This window comes from Camelus ferus, chromosome 11, assembly GCF_009834535.1.
Source record: "Camelus ferus isolate YT-003-E chromosome 11, BCGSAC_Cfer_1.0, whole genome shotgun sequence".
Classification (NCBI taxonomy): Eukaryota; Metazoa; Chordata; class Mammalia; order Artiodactyla; family Camelidae; genus Camelus; species Camelus ferus.
In genome coordinates, this window is record NC_045706.1 from 75,109,598 (window position 1) to 75,126,295 (window position 16,698).

The following is a 16,698-nucleotide window of genomic DNA, read 5'->3' on the forward strand; positions in this document are numbered from 1 at the left end:
ACTGCTTTGCCCATTTCCTTTCCCCGACCCTCAAATCCTGGTTGAAACTGCACCTGTTTAGGGAAATCTTTCAACCACCGACAGATCAGGTGAAAGCTCGAGGTACCTTCTGTGTCCGTCTAGCAGCCCTTGTCACCAGGGCAGACATTTGTTTGACATCTGTCCTCCTCATGGGATGACCGGCCTCACAAGGCCAAGGCATTTCTGGGTTTGGTCTCTGGGTGATGATCAGGCGCTGCGCCGTGCTCGGTAAATCGCTGTGGATCGACTCTTCAGAAGTGGGTCTTCGCTCTGTACGTTGTAACCCTGGTGTTTTCTGAACTCTTCCCTTTCTTTGTCCTGCAGTTGGAGGATCCTGCCATTCGGTGGCAGATGGCCCTTTACAAAGACCTACCAAACAGGACTGAAGACACTTCCGACCCCGAGAGGACAGTTGAAAGGGTACTGGACATAGCAAACGTGCTCTTCCACCTTGAGCAGGTTCGATTCTGTGTGGCTCACTCACATTTGCCTTAACTGCATAGAAACATTTTAAAAACCGATGTGTGCAGCTTGTGAACTGTGGGCCAGAAAACATGTGGTCAGCATGTTCATTACAGAGAATCTGTGACTCAGGAGCGCTTGGTCGCTAATCAGCGTTGTCTCCAAGCCTTGATTTTTGTAGCAGTAGGATCGATGCTGTGTTTTGGTGGATCAAGGCCTCTGTTTTATTGTCTTTTTCAAAGTATTTCCAAAAGTAAACACATCATGAGGATTGTAAACTCAGTTTTAAATCACCCTAACAAAAATGTCAGGAGTTACACCTGATTTCAAATGTTTTATACTTGGATCATTTTTCTCTGCTGCTCATATCAATGTTGAGATGCTTTCTTTCCCTGGCTTAATGTTTGATTTTTTTTGTCAGTTGCTTAACCCTTCTTTTAAATATTTTGAAGCTAATTTTTCCACAAGATCAGCAATAAATTATATTTGGAGAAGAGCAATGCATTGCTGTTAAAAACCACCTGAGAAGAGCGTTTCCACATCGTTTCCCAGTTGTATTCTATTTTTAATCTACAAAGCTCACTGTATGTTTGATTTTCTTACTTATTACCTCTGCTCAAGAGTTCCCAAAACAATAATTCCTGAACATTATCAGACGGTGGGTTATGTTTTGGGGTGAGGGATCTCCTGGCTTAGGTAAACTATCTGCAGTGCGGAGACAGTCCCTGTTTCCCATGAGGTCCATTCAGGAAGATGACACCATGAGGGTGCTCAGGGTGGACCCCAAAGTGTGCTCTGTCACTGGCCGAATTAGTTCATGCTGAACATAAAATAACAAAGTGTCCCATGGCATCTCAGAAACGCTGTCATCTGAATGTTTTGCAGAATATTTCAGCGTAGCAATAATAAACATGTTTCTTTGGTTCCTATTTTATATTATCTGATCATCTCCCATCCCTGGCCTGGCCAGTTAAATAAGCTAAGGATACATCTAATGTAGTATCCTCTTAATTTCCTTCTTGCTTACTCAGATGCCCCAAATGCTAATCACTTCTCCAGTGCCAGGCAGTTTATCACTCGAGCTGATGAGATTAAAGTAGGAGACTCTTCAACCACATTCTGTAACACCATAATATTAATAAAATATTCTTTAGAGAACTTAATACTTCTAAGTGTTTTCATGATATATTAAATAAATACAAGTTAGCATCCAGTCAGCAGATGACGAAGTTTGAGACAATGGAATGTTAAGTGATATATAAAGTCATGGAGTTTGTCTCCAGAGTGCTGTGCACATGTAAGAAGACTGCTCAGTGTTAACTGAACGGCTGCTGGAGAGCCATCTCTGAGCCCATGACTCTGTCAGCAGTTTCTAACTCTTCCTGGTTTTCATGCACGTATCTGGATTTGCTTGAGTGATTTTAGATACACTAAATGAGGTTCCTTGAAACCTGACTGTGTTTTACTATAGTCATACGTTATATATGCATAGATCTGTGCGATCGTGATGATGTCATCTGTAAAGCAGTGAGGTTCCTCTTACTAAGCAGTTGATCTGTGCACTGCCATACGGCAACATTGTCCCCTGGGAGTGCGGGCACTGACTTCTGTTCCTCTGCTCAAGCAGAGGGTGTGGACAGGTAGATAAACATATAATGATGGAGATGTGCTGGGATACCAGATGTACTGACAAGAGAATAAAAGGGGCCCACGCTTGATCTAGTTTGACTGACAGGACCCCTGTGTAAATCCTAAAGAAAGAGGAATCACCCAGGGAAAGGGAAGAGGGTCAGATGTTAGTTAAGGCCATGTATGCTTCAGAATGTTAAGGATACCCACGTGTGAAGAGGAAAAAACAAAGAATATGAGTAAAAAGAACTAGTCGATTATCAAAGAATAGAAAACAGTGGAAGTATGTTGAATTTGTGCCTTTAAACCTCTATTCTCGTGTTAATTTGTAACTAAGCCATAGAACAGTTTGTAAAGAATATTTTTGGGTGCCCAGGAAGTAGTTCATTTAATTTATCTCCAGCATTAGCGACCTTTGCAAATGAACGTTCTGCACTGCACACCCGGTAATTTTTCTCGTGAGAGTAAGCTGTCTCCTTGGAATTTTCGGGTCGTCACACTCTAGGCAGGCTGACACGCCCGCACACCCAGGCATTCAGACGGGTATAGGACACATCTCGGTGTCTACCCTTGGCTCACAGATCTTACTGACATCTGTTTACTGGATGTACAGGGAAAATCACTTACTTAAGGTCTTCCCTTGGGTAATAGAATGCTCTGCGAAATGGTAGACTTCATGAAAGCAGAGGCCTTTTCTCCCGTGTTCACGCCTGTGTCTTCAGTGCCTCGAACTTGACTGTGTTGACTGTCACCCTCGCTGATCAGACTGCCCTGTTCTAGTTGAACAGCACTACTCTCGATTCTGTTTTCACCTACAACGTTAAGTCTCAAACATGTTGTGTTTCGCTTAACATAACGAAGAAGAAAATCGACGTTGATAATCATCAAAAAGTGTCTCCTGATCCAGTGGAGGGAAGAGGATTACAGAGACAGGGGCTGCTTTGTTAAAGGTTCCAAACCACTGTCATCCAGACATTCTTAATGTTTTCTTCAAGCATGATTACATTCGTATTTTGACCCTTTACTGCAAAGGATAATAAATTTAGTTTTTCTTTTTTAGCTAACGTAACATTTTCGTTTTTTCCAGAAATCTACATCTATGCGCCGGAGATATTACAATCTGGGAAGTACAGTGTTCAATTGCCTAGAAATTACTAATTAATGTAGAATTACATGTTGGAATTCTTCCTCTCTAATACTTATAATTAATCTCTTTTTCTTCTTGAAATTCCAAGCACCATTAGCTAAACAGATAGCTTGCTTGCAACGTTTACTACAGCGTTTGAATTCTCATTTGTCCCTGTCTAACAAAACAATTATATGTTTTAACATTTTTGCAAAATTGAATTCTTTTTCTCACTCCTAGTAATGTGTTCATGAAGACTCGTCATCTCTCCATCCTGTTATATTACAAAACAGTTGACTTCTCTTTAGGATTTTCTTTAGCTGCCTCTATTCATGTTTACTGCTCTAACTCACAATAAAATTGAGTACATAAACAAGAATAGGTGAATTTTTTTTGAGTAGAGAGAAAATATGTTTTGGCACCATATCCAAATTCTGTAAAGGATGCAGAATGGTTTTATATAGAGTGGTTTTCTATTTCTTTGATTTTAGAGATGACATAGCTTCTAAAGTGCACATTATTGGGAAAATACTATATTTTTACTAAAGAACATAATGTAACATTTGAAACTATTTCAGACTGAGCATTTGGTAGCTTTTAGGACGTGGGTTTGTCTATAAGAATTGTGGGGTCCCTTTGGAATTGAAATTCTAGAAGTCTTCAGCTAAAAGGTGCAGCTGTTGAACACTGTGTGTCTGAGGGCAGTTGGGGTCTGAGTGTGTGCGCCTTTGTGTCCTCCCTCAGGTGGAGCACCCGCAGAGATCCAAGAAGGCCGTGTGGCACAAGCTGCTCTCCAAGCAGAGGAAGCGGGCGGTGGTGGCCTGCTTCCGGATGGCCCCGTTGTACAACCTGCCGAGGTCAGAGTCCCTCTGCTGTTCGTGGTGCAGCTGCTCTGCCCCTAGCCAGTGACAGGAGTCTGGCCCACCTCAGCGTGAGCACAGCGGTCCGAGAGGTGGAGGAGGCCTGCTGGCTCTTCCGTGTGGCACTTGGGTTTTCTTCTTGGGTCTTCTTGTTGGTCTGTAATGTCATTGCCAAATGCCTTTGAAACGCTGAGGCAGCTCTGCACACACACGTGAGGCCGGAGAGAGGAACTAGGGACACATTCTTCGGGGGCCACTGCCTCCACTTGACCCCTCACCTCCCAGCTTGGTCGAGCTTCTTGCCTGACTTTGTTACAGGTTTCTCTGTACCGTAAGATCTGCCCCCTCAGGTTGTTCAGAATGTTCAGTGGGCTGAGGTATACAGCGAGCTTACAGCGGAACGCGACGCAGTAGACGTTCCTCACCGTTGGTTATTTCTGTGAGGATTAGCCTTTGGGGAAAAGAACCGGTAAGGAACTAAGTCACGGGAATAACGCCAGTCCGTTTGGGAGACCCACCGGCCTTCCAGATGTGCAGCAGGCGTGCTTGTTAACAGGGAAGTGACTGGTGCACCGAAGTCCAGCCCGCAGCGCCGCCCCCGCCTGCCTGTGGCGCTCCTGAGAGACTGCGCCTTCCTGCTCTGAGCTTTATGCACGTGGCGTCCGCCCCGTGTCTGGTCCACGGCTCAGCCCGGCTGCATCTCTTTTAGAACATCTCTGACCGGGCCACGCCCTCCTACTTCTTGCACATGGAATGCTTCCTCCTCTGTTCCTGGGACACTTTTATGCACCTCTAGTTGTGTGCACTTCCTGTAGGGTTGGAGCTGTTTGTGTCCCTGATTCAGACTTCGAGACCCTTCAGAGCTGTGTTCAGTTTCACACTCTCAGTACCCAGAACTTCACTGCCTTTCAGTAAGTGTTTGAATGAATGAAGAATATGTCAGGGAGTAAAAAAACAAAACCAGAACACCAAAAAAATCCCCACCCCACCCCCACCACCAACAAAGCAAAATGAACAAAACGTCACACCTTCCCCGTCCCCTAAGGTAGGTGCGTTCTTTGCCATCTCGTCACTCACTGAGTAGAAAATACATTAAACTTCCTCCTCAGCCCGTGTGCTGCTCCTCCGTCCTCTGACTCAATCATGGCATCACAGTTTACTCAAGTAGAACACTGGCCTTGAATTCCTGTTCTCAGTCTTCTTCTGGTTCCTCCTACCCAGCCCTCCTCCGGGTGCCGTCAGATGCGCTCTGACCCGTCCCGCACCACCGCCCTTCCCTCACCGTCCCCGCTCGCGCTCACTGTGCCGCCTGCTCACGGCACGTGGGTGCAGCGGATTGTGAGTGTGTTTCTACCGTGTCACAGTCTGCGGCCCGCTCTCTCCAGTGTGACATACTCAAAATCGCATCCCTTGTTCCAGTGCTTTCAGGAAATACACTCAGGCATCATTTGAGAAATATCTAAGCCTCAGCCCATTGAATCGGACTTTCTCCGAGGGCTTAGCACGGGCCCTGTTTCAGGGCCCCACAGGTGATTCTGCTGCACCGGTGTGGTCGAGCCTCTGCCCGTACGCGGATTTCTGGTGGGTTCTGGCCACTCCAGCCGCATCGTCAGTTCCTCTCCCCGGTGTCAAGGCCCTTCGTAAACCTGCCTGACCTGACGTCTCGTGAGCCCTCGGCCCACCTTGGAATCATTCAGGGCCCCTCGCCCTGCGATGCCAGCTGCTTCTAACACTCCGACCTTCTCGTATCAGGTCCCCTTTTTGCCACGACTTCCTCTGCCCTCTCTTCAGGGGGAGCCTCGCCCGCCTCTCGTCGGCCTCACGGTCGGGTTACGTGCTCGTGGTCTTTGCTGGTCTCTCCCTGCAGGCAGCCGCTCGTCATCAGTGCTGCAGGGTGTGGTCTTGGGGTGCAGACCCCCCCCAGCAGTCCGCGGCACACGCGGTGCTCCGCAGTCCTCGGGGCCTGTCTCTGCCGTGAGCTGGAACACGGTGGCGCGTCCTCTCTTGATGTTTATCACATGGTTGATCCTGAGTCAACTTTATGCCGTGACAGCTGGCACTTCGTGAGCATCCGTCCCACGTGCTCTCCATTCTTGACCTCAGTTTGAGTCCCACAGAACTTAAACTCGAGGGCGTTACCCTAATTCTGTAAGTGACAGATGTGAAAGCTGACAGAGTCGGATGACTACTAGATCCAGGTCGGCGTGTGGCTGACAAGTCTTGCCTCCCCAGTCGAGAGTAGGAAGCCTGTTTTATTTTATTCTTTTAGCGCACAGGTAATCCAGCGATAAAGCACTACTGAAAACCCTTTCAGTTAATTTTTTTAAACTCTTTGTTTGAATCTGTGCTTATCTTTTAGGCATCGGGCTGTCAATCTCTTTCTTCAGGGATATGAAAAGTCTTGGATTGAAACAGAAGAGCATTACTTTGAAGATAAACTGATAGAAGACTTGGCGGTGCGTTCTTGGTGGGGTCTGGAGGTGAAAGCGGGCCTGGCCTGGCGGGTGACGGTGGTGCGAGCAGTTGTAGCACGGGGGGAGACCCCGGGCGTGGATGGCCCTAGGAGACTTCATTCTCGGGTCTTTCTGCGCTCAGGGTGGAGGGCCGCTCTCACTCTCCTTGTTTCAGAGAGCTCTCACCAACGCCAGGCAGCTCAGGAGCTAACTAAACTTTGACTCTTTTCTTCGAATTCTTGCTCAAAGCACCTTCAAATACCTCAGAACCAGGATAGAACTCTAAAAGCTGAACCGTAAAGAATAAGCTGCAGGTTGCGAGAGCCAGTGAGAAGGAGCTGGTTTTTAAACAATGCAGGGCAGAGAGCGCGAGACCGGGCCCAGGAGGAGCCCAGGTCGCGGTGAGTGCGTCAAGGGGGCAGCTGGGCTTGGGCCCAGCCACCCCGACAAGGGGGCTTGTGTTCCTGGCAGCGCCTTGCTCGGGGGCCCTCGTCCTAAGTTTTCACAAGCTGTGGGCCTGTTAAAAACCTGACAATAAGCCATCTGCTCAGGAACGTTTGCAAGCACTCAGTCCTGCAGAATCTTACAGACTAGTTAAAGGCTTCATGACTCCCAACTCAAAGACCTCTTGTCTAAAATTTTCTGGTTTTTTTTTTTTTTTTAACTCACAGATTATCAGGGAACATAGGGGGTAAACAGATCTAGTTCATAATACCTTAACGCTGGTTACCTCCATATATTTTAAATGAATTTCACTTGTCTTCAGAATCAACCAGCCCCTAGAGTAGTAGATACCTTGTAGGCGTCTTCCCAGTACCTGCAACATTAAACCTTAAATCTGGGAAAGGAGACCGTTTCTGTAGAGGGACAGTCACTCTGAATGGGTGAGTCTCATGGAGACACAGAACTCATTAAATCACTCACCAGAAAGTCAGGGTTAGTTAATTCTACAGTCAGTAAAAATGCTGAATAATTTTCCTCATGGTGTATGTTCTATCCAATAGAATGAAATCTTTTCTAAGTTTTAACAGTAACCAAAGATGAGGGAAATTAATGTGGAGTGGTTCAAACATTAACTCCATCAGCATTTTTTGCTTATCTTTGTCTGTGTAGGCAAAGAAAGTGTTTCATTGGATAACCAGTTTGCATTGCTATGTGCGCTAAATCTTTATGCTCGGAGTGACATGCACCTTTATTGCAGGGCTCTGTAAACCGAGCGCTCCCTGCAGCTGACATCCGCGCAGCAGGTGGACTTCCAGTTACGAATCTGCTCCTAAGAGCAGCGTTCAGAATTTTTAAATGATGTAACTCATTCTTGCCCGTTGTGTTTTTTGGTCCTGTTATTAAACTGCTTCTTTTAAAAAAGCTGCATGCTTTGGCATTGATAATACAACACGCACGTATGTGCAGGTCCAACACATGATACGTACACACGCGCCACAGCAGGAAGAGAAGGGCCTGGTTTTGAATACTTGTTGTTCCTGGCCGTCGTGCTGCTCCTGGGTTTGGGGGAGCATTTCGCCTAAATGTGAAATTTATGAATTTGACTTTCTTTGTAGAAACCTGGAGCAGAGCCTCCGGAGGAAGATGAAGGCACTAAGAGGGTCGATCCTCTGCACCAGCTGATCCTTCTGTTCAGTCGAACGGCTCTGACGGAGAAATGGTATGGCGGGGAGGGTTCACAGGAGGCGTAGGAGGAACAGAGCCCCCACGTCTGCGTGTCCTGTGTGTCGCACGCGCACACGTCTCGATTGCATCTCGTTCTTGGCAGGAGAGAGGGTTGTTCAAAGACGTGACCAGCCTGGCATCCACCTGTGAACCAGCACCATTCCATTCCGGCTTTGACACTTACCTATCAAGTAGTTATGTAGCTCTGGTCTTTCTTAACAGCTCTGTAATTAGCTGACTGAGTTGTTTCTGAATCTTCTTATAAAATGTTTTTCCCCTCTATCACAAACAGTCTTGATAAAATAAAACCAAAGCAATGTCAGTGCCAAAAATGCTGAGAGAACACGAGGGACCCTAAATTTCCTTGGTAGACTCTGTCTCTGTTATGCAGTGAGTCTTGGGAAGCCTTAGGAGACAAGTGAGCCATCATCTCAGTGGGCGGGGTGGGGGGTGTCTATTCTAAGGGCATTCTCCGTTTCTCTTGGCTCCTGTGGTCTGGCTCACGTGAATTCACCAAAGCCACAAAGGGCAAACCTCTCTGGAGTTAAATAAGAAATGCACTCGTAGACCGATAAGCCAGTTGTGCTCAGCACCTGCGGCTTCCAGGGGCACCGCATAGCTTAACTTTGCAGATAAGAAGACATGTCAGGGGCTCTGATGCCTCCATCTGCTTCCCTGCCGTGGGAGGAAAGCCTGCTTTGCCCCAGGCCCCCCTCGTCTTCTGCAGAAGCGGGGAGAACATTTAATTGTCATTCCGCATCCATGAGAGTTGAAGAGCTCACTTGACCTCCAGGCACGTGCTGCGCTTGTACATGTCTCCCTCTTAGCCAGCGTGCTCACCCTTCTCTCCCTCTCTCTCCTGCTCTTATTATTTCCTAACTACAAAGCCATCTCACCCCTAAGCAGAGAGAAGCCCTCTGTCTGGCACGACCACATAATGAGGTGTTTCTCATAAGTGGTCTTTCCGAGGGCTGAAGTTTAACTGCTGAAATGACTTGGCAAACATCAGGTATTTTTTTGATGGAAGCCTTTCTTCATGAGTTAACGGTTTCCACACTTTTTAAAAAGAGGATAACAAACGTACTTTAACCTTTCTTAGTTTTTAAGAATCACTCTGACCGCTGTATTGTTTAACTACAGAGCAGCGCAGTGGTTTGGGGAGTCTTTCCAGCAAATGTCAGGTATCACTTCTGCTGTCAGGAGCCTCTGTCTCGTTGAAATGTGCTCGTCTCAGCTTTTGTAGTTCCAAGAGAATGACAGCTGTCGCATTTGTGTGTAAGTCAGGAGAGACCATCTGTCTCTCGAGACTTGGGCCTCTTCTGTAAGGAAAAGTGGGGCGGCTGTTTAGGAAGCCAGAGGTCTTTGCTTCTGATTCTGCAGTATTCTTGAATGATTCCTTTGCCTAAGTTTGTGTTTGTTTTCCTTTAAAAAGAGATACTTGTTGAAAAACAAAGATTATTTTATACAGTGATGGTACTTTTGCATATGACTAGCCTTCTACTTCAAAACTGATTTTTTTTCTTGTTTTTCATAGCAAACTGGAAGAAGATTTTTTATATATGGCTTATGCAGATATTATGGCAAAGGTAAATAAATATCTTGATTCTAATATTTAGTTTTTAAAAAGGGAAATCATTTTCATCTGGCAAAGCATAAGAATCTATGTATTTCTGGATTAAGATTAAATATTAAGTTTTAGAAACTTAAGGGACACTAATCTGAACACCCCTTGTTTTATAAATATCTGTTCTGACTTTCTTGACAGGTTATTCTTTCTTCCTTTAGCATTTTACTTATGGGGGACTCACTAATTTTCCAAACATTCATTCATTCAACAAATACTCATGGGCATCAATCACGGTATTGGAGACACATGGTGAGTGAGACAGACACACACGCTGCCTGCGTGGAGTCTGTCATCTGATGGAGAAGACGAATCTTGACAGATGATCCTAGAAAGCCCTGCCTGACAAGCCCAGTGGCAGAGGAACTGTCAGGAATACTGGGAGCAGGTCGCACAGCCGGCTTAGTCTCGGTTCAAGGGAGTCCTCCGCTGTGGAATGACTGTTGCAGGGTGACCATGTGAAAACTGTAAGAGCTGGTGTTCACTGTGTGCTTATTTCATTTAATCCCATAACAGAAGGAAGGCTTGAGGGAGGAGGATGAAAGAGGAGTCCGGTCTCCCTGAGGCCGCTGGCTCGGGCACAGGGCACACGGTGGCACCAGAGGCTGGGACGGGGAACCCCTGGACAATCGCACGCCTAGAGTGAAGAGGAAGGGTGGCAGGTTAGGCTGTGGACACGGCGGTGAGGTGGCTGGGTGGAGACCTCAGACGTGTGAAAGGAGGGTCGTGTCCGACACCCGCACCTCCCGGCAGGCTTGTGAATAGGTTGGGATCCATCAGCACAGGAGAGAAGTGAAGCCAGTAGATGGCTCGGCCAGGCAGGGAGGGCAGCGTGGGGAGCAGGAGGCCCAGGGCCTGTTCCTCCCAGGCCTCCAAAGACGGGGATGCTAAGAGATGTCAGAAGAAAAAGACCCTTCTCCACAACAAACAGGAGAAACCTTATGTGTGAGCATATGTAGGGCCTCTGGGAGTGTGTGGTCAACAAAATCGTACTCTGCTGAGGGGCTGAACACAGTAAGGACTGAAAACTCTCCAGGATTTATTTCATTTGTCGGGTGACGGTGGCGAGCACAGTGGCAGAGGGTGGGGAGAGGGAGCAGTGGAGGTGCAGGTGTGGGCAGGGCCGGTGTGGCCTGGACGTCTCCACTGAGAAGACCCGGAGCGCGGCTGGGACGGGGGTGGGACATGTGTAGATGGGGTTGTGAGGTTGGCGGGAGATTGTTTTTTGCTTCTTTGCCATTTTTTACCTTTTTTTTTTTTTAAAGACTTGAGTATGCTTCTATTCTGGGCCGAAGGACCCAAAAGAACAGACAAAGGAATAGTTTGAGGAATGAAGCCTTGAGTGGGTGGGAACAGAGGGGCTGGCCAGGTTACAGAGCGTAAGAGGAAAGGCGTGGCTCTCCAGCCCCTTTGAAACCATGACCCGCAGTGAGAGACGCCTTTGCCTAGTGTGTTTACAGAGAGACCAAAGCAGATACCCTGGGAAGAAAACTCCTGTGAAATCACACCTGCGCCATGGGCGGTGTGGGCTGATACTGTCTGTTCTATCTAAGTTAGAAAGTTGCTTGAGATCATAACTCACTAAACAGATTTCGTGTCCAGTTAATGGGTTGAAACCCATAGTTTAAAGAACATGGATGGAGAAATAAGAAGGATATTTCCTTCTGCGGAAATTGGCATGGAGGGAAATACTGCACAGGTAATCTTAAGGAGCAGGGCAGCCATAATTTCTCCATACCCGACATCAGGTGTACGGTATTCATGGAGGGTTACAGACTTGCCTTCCAGATATGTTTTGCTAAAGTTCTCATGGGTTTTTATTTTCAAAATGCTGGTTAACTGACGACACGGGAGTCAAGGTGACCTTGGCATATAGCAGACAAGCTCCTGTGGTCTGACGGACAGTTAACATCTTGGTTTCTGTGGTGGAACCTACTCTTTAGCAACCTGTCCAGTGCAGTGAAATTGTCATGGGGCTGTTTTCTCCTTCGCAAACCATGTGCACATTCTCCTGAAGTGGGAAGGGTGATGCCCAGTGCGTATCTGTTGAATGAATGAAAGAACAGAACAAACCTTGTAGAATTTATCACTGAGTTGGGGGAAGGATGACATTTTGTACCCTCGCTCCCATTCCCACTTCAAAGTACTCTGAATCATCGAGTCAAAAGTACTTTCCTGACTTGTAACTTACATCTAACCACTTCCTCCGTGAGCTTCATTGCTACGCTGAGTGTACCAGCCATAACATTCCCTGAGAAGGGCTGGAATAATCGAACTTTGCAGAGCAGTGGCTTCTTCCTACCACAGGCACCGCTCGCTGACCAGCTTCCTTTGGTCAGCACGGCACTTCTAGTGCCGAAACCACAATGAGAACAGCAGTCGAGGTTTGTTACAGGTTACTGTTTCTCAGACGCTTGTGTCTCAGTGGCCAGCACTTCACATGTATTAATTCATGTGATCCTCTCAGGAACCCGGCTTCCCTTCTTAGTATTGTCCATTTTACATACGAGGGCGTGGAGACCCGGAGAGAGAAAGGAACTTGCCCTGGGCCAAACAGCCAGTAATTGGCAGGCACTCTGCAGCCTCAGGCTGTGTTCCTCATCCACTCAGCTCTGCTTCACCCAGCAAGGTCTTCAGCTGCGGGAATCAGATCACAGTGCCTCACAAGACCTTTGCCATGTCTGGGAAAATGACTCAAAATAATGAAATTGTCAGTGTTATCACTTTGGTAGAAAAGAGTAATATTCGTAGCAGATGGGAGTTCGCTTTCCTCCCTTAGACCAAATACAATAAAAAATGGAACTTACCAAAAAAAAAAGATGACAAGATTCACTTTAATTAATGGACACTGCTTTCCATTAATTTTATTCATGATTATTTATTGCATCTGTATTAATGCCTTATAAAGGCAGCATAAAAAAGAGAAAACAGTGATCCTTGTCTTTAAGGCTTGTGACTTGGTTTGAGCAAGGAAAGCGCGTGAGTGAACAGCATGCGCAGCACGACGCGGGCCTCGTGGATGTCCCCGTGATGTGCGGAAACTGGTAACTTAGCATAAGCACAGCACAGGGTTCCTTTCGGTCACGACCTCGTCGATCATGTCGTCTAAGCTTATTGTGTGTGTATTTAAACAATATTGGTGAGAAATTAGCACAAGTGATTGGTGTCCCTTGCTCAGTGACCTTGCACTTCCTGCCTCAGCCTGTCCTAACCCTGTTGACCTTTCTTGTGTTCCTGGCGCATCAGAGCTGTCATGACGAGGAGGAGGATGACGGCGAAGAGGAGGTGAAGAGCTTTGAAGTAAGATGGCCTTTTCCCACGCCCGTCCCTGTCCACCTGGAAACATTGTCTCATAGCTTCTAACTGACATTTATGTTTCTTGCTTCATGGCTTACCGCAGCTTATTGTGTCAAGGAACTGCATGTCACAAGCTGGATGGACAAATCTGAGTCCTCACGTTTGCTGAAGTTAAGACCGAGGGACGTAGAGTAGTTAAAGAAGCAGGTGAATCCCATATGTTCAGGATGAGTGTTCCCGGGAGCCTCGGAGACGAGGCTGCTTCTGTCCTCAGCTCAGTGCGTGTCGTGCTCGGAAATTCCCAGCAGGCATGGGAGAAAAATGTTTCCTGAACAGCAACACGACGACCAGGGTTTAATTAAACCCTTGGTCTGATATCTTTTCCTGACTCGAAGAAGTCTTAACGATTTGGCCTCTTGCCTTCTGCCCGGTTGGGCCACTCATCTCCTGCACATATGTCGACGGGCGCCAGGGCTGCCTGCTCGCATGAGGCAGGGCGCGGTAACCTAGGGCTGTCTCCTAGTGCACCAGTGTTTCCTCAGGTGGCCTCAGTTTAAATTTCCACGTAATTTGAAATACTGCTCAATATTAATTAGCCAAAGGGAAAGTAAATACTATTTTCCCCTTTTGATTAGACTAGACTTGCTTTTTATGAGAGACAAGTTGTTTCTAATTACTACTCCATATTTATTGGTTCTTCTTTTCTTTTTCCTTTTTTCTTTTTTTTTTTTTTTGAATTTTTCAGAAAGAAATTCAATGGAAGGAGATAGATTAGACTTTTTTTTCTTCTGTTAATTTCCATGTCAGCTTTGGAAAGCTAGAAGTCTAGAAATGTATTAGTAGGCAGCAGTAGGTCTTTAATCACAGTGGACCCACCGAGAAGCGTAGGTGAGGCGTAGACATGGAGTCAGGCCCCTTTCAGGCACAGTCTGATGTGAGCATCTCTGAAGCGCTGAAGTCGCTGTGTGAAAAAACCCCAAAACGAACTAATTTGAGAATAACCCATGAGTATCGCTGACTGAGAAAAATGCCGTGAGGTTAATTTCCTGTGTGACACTCTAATCTTTTCTAATGTATGTGTATTCTATTCTCAAATCCATCATTATTGCTGAGAAACAGCCAAGTTAGAATGAGCTGTGAGCAGCAAGCGATACTGTCTTCCTGAAGTGCACACCATTTACGGTCTGTTGGTTGTGTTCCGAGCAGTTGTTTATTGCTATTTTGCTTCTTGTCCTCATTCTTTCTGAAGGTCACAGGATCGCAGCGCAGCAAGGTAAAACAATATGTATGTGTGTATTTGTCTGGGTCTGAGTTTCAGCTTCTTGTCACATTTACCTTTGTTAGACCCAACATCTTTGATTCTTTTGTTTAAAAAAAAAAAAAATCAATCTCTCTACCAGTTTGTAGCTCCAGCGCAATTGGTCTCTTCAGTATCCCTTCCGTGACACAGGTTTGTTGTTCTTGCAGTTTACCTGACTCCCGATCTGACACTAACTCTGTGCTAACTCTGAGCTGCCCATGGTCCTGGGATGAGATTCCACCCTTCAGTGATTTAGCTTTAGCTGTTGACTTCCCGGTGCCGCCTTCCGGCCTCATCCCTCTTGAAGGGTCCTCCTGCCGGGCTCATGTCCTGGAGAGCGCTGCGATGTGGCGCTGCTCGGGAGGGGCAGTAAGTCTGCTCTCCCGCCGAGCCCGGCACACCTGCAGTTGGCGTCTAGAGACGCTGCTCACGGTTCCAGGGTCGACTCTGTGTCTCTTTATAGGGAGAACTAGGGGAGCCTTCCTCGCTCTTAAGATTCTAAACAGCTACGTCTCAGAGAAATTTGCTAGGACAAAACATTCTTTTTTTTTTTTTTTAACATTTTTTATTGAGTTATAGTCATTTTACAATGTTGTGTCAAATTCCAGTGTACAGCACAATTTTTCAGTTAATACCTGAAGATACATATATTCATTGTCACATTTTTTTCACTGTGAGCTACCACATGATCTTGTATGTATTTCCCTGTGCTATACAATATGATCTTGTTCATCTATTCTGTAGGACAAAACATTCTGATCTCGAATTACGAAAGTTTTACTTCCATATGAACCCTGTTAAGCTTCCATTTTACATTCGTAAGACTATTTAGTAGAAAAATCAGTCATAAATATCCCAGGAAGAAGATACCCGTTATGACTTTAGTTAAAAAAAAGAAAAAAGCCTTTTCAGTTTGGAAGTGCAGTCTTCTTTTTTGCCTTCTATTTTTAAAAAAGTGAAATATTTGCTGTTAAGGTGAATTTAGAATGTCACAAAGAATCTACTTAGAAGAAACAAATTGTCATGATTTTTACTCACTATTATATTTGGGGGAATATATTGTTCTTACATGATTTTAAAATTTGAGTTCATGCAGAGGCTATCGGATTTAGCTCTAATCAGATGGACATAATTTAATGGCACATAACAGGCATAACACTTAGTAATATTATGGGTTTGTAACGATAGGTATAGATAGCGTGATCCTAATGTGTAGATTTTATAGTTTCATCACTAATTGTCTCAGACAGAATTCCTGTGACTTAGTGAGGGTTGAAAACATGAAGAGACCTCGCTAACATCCACCAGAGGTTTGATCTCATGCATAGCACTGAAGTTCACGTCCAGGATGTGCACGGAAGGGGGTGGATGTGGAAGGCCAGGATGAGGGGTGTTGCTGGGTAAGAAAACCGTTTTACTTTGAAGGAGGACTGCAGTTTCAGGGAGACCTAAGAGCAAATACCATTTGGCAAATAGGATCCTATTTGGTGACGTTAGAAGGTCCCCTCTTGAGGCAGGAAGTCTGGGAATAACTAGTCGTGGAGTCTCAGCCTGCAGAGCACAGGACCCGGGCCGTCCTGGCAGGACTGCATGCCTTGGAGGTGAAACCTGGTGATTAGTCCCAGAAAGGAGACAAGAGAGCGGCAAGGGTGACTGTCCCAGCACAAGACAGGAATTGGAAGTTGCAGTGATTGTCACGTGTTCACATGTGTAACACAATAGACAAGATTTGGAAATTTTCACTTCTTAACCGATGTTTTACTGACCCTCCGTGTGAATTTCAGACTGTAACTTATTATTTATGCCTAATCTGTGTAACAGTCTACTATTTGCAAAATATATACTCTAAGTAAACAATATGAACCCTTCCCAAGTTGAAAAACAGTCGTGTTTGTCAAAGTTGACAATCGATCACTTATGAAGATAAATTTGTCTGAGGTTGACCCTCTAAACCAACAAAACCACTGAAAAATTTGACCAGACAACTGGATTATTACTTTCTCTTAATAAATTTAATAATGTACCAGACTTTTACATTGAGTTGTCTGGCTGTTTAACATCATTTAGATGCAGTCTAATAGTGGAATTTTTCATCTAAGCTGTAGTGAATTTGAAAGGTTGTTTGGCAGTTTCATAATCCTTAAAACAAATTATGTTACATGAATTTGGGAGTAACAAAATTGTATGATAATTGAATTTTATCCCTGTAGCTGGCTGGTTATTAACGTTTGCTGTACCTCCTACTTAAATCTCTGGTA

The 16,698-nt window shown here is 45.7% G+C and overlaps 1 protein-coding gene across 1 annotated transcript in view; it reads left to right on the forward strand.

The window, feature by feature from the left end:
- The window catches only part of RYR2 (ryanodine receptor 2), a 543,213-nt gene that overhangs the window by 460,668 nt on the left and 65,847 nt on the right, over positions 1–16,698 (forward strand). The window contains exons 74-81 of the mRNA XM_032491926.1: positions 346–480; positions 3,200–3,235; positions 3,983–4,095; positions 6,458–6,554; positions 8,111–8,214; positions 9,754–9,805; positions 13,090–13,143; positions 14,390–14,413. Coding sequence (XP_032347817.1) covers positions 346–480; positions 3,200–3,235; positions 3,983–4,095; positions 6,458–6,554; positions 8,111–8,214; positions 9,754–9,805; positions 13,090–13,143; positions 14,390–14,413 — 615 coding nt within the window. The remainder of the gene's footprint in view (positions 1–345; positions 481–3,199; positions 3,236–3,982; positions 4,096–6,457; positions 6,555–8,110; positions 8,215–9,753; positions 9,806–13,089; positions 13,144–14,389; positions 14,414–16,698) is intronic.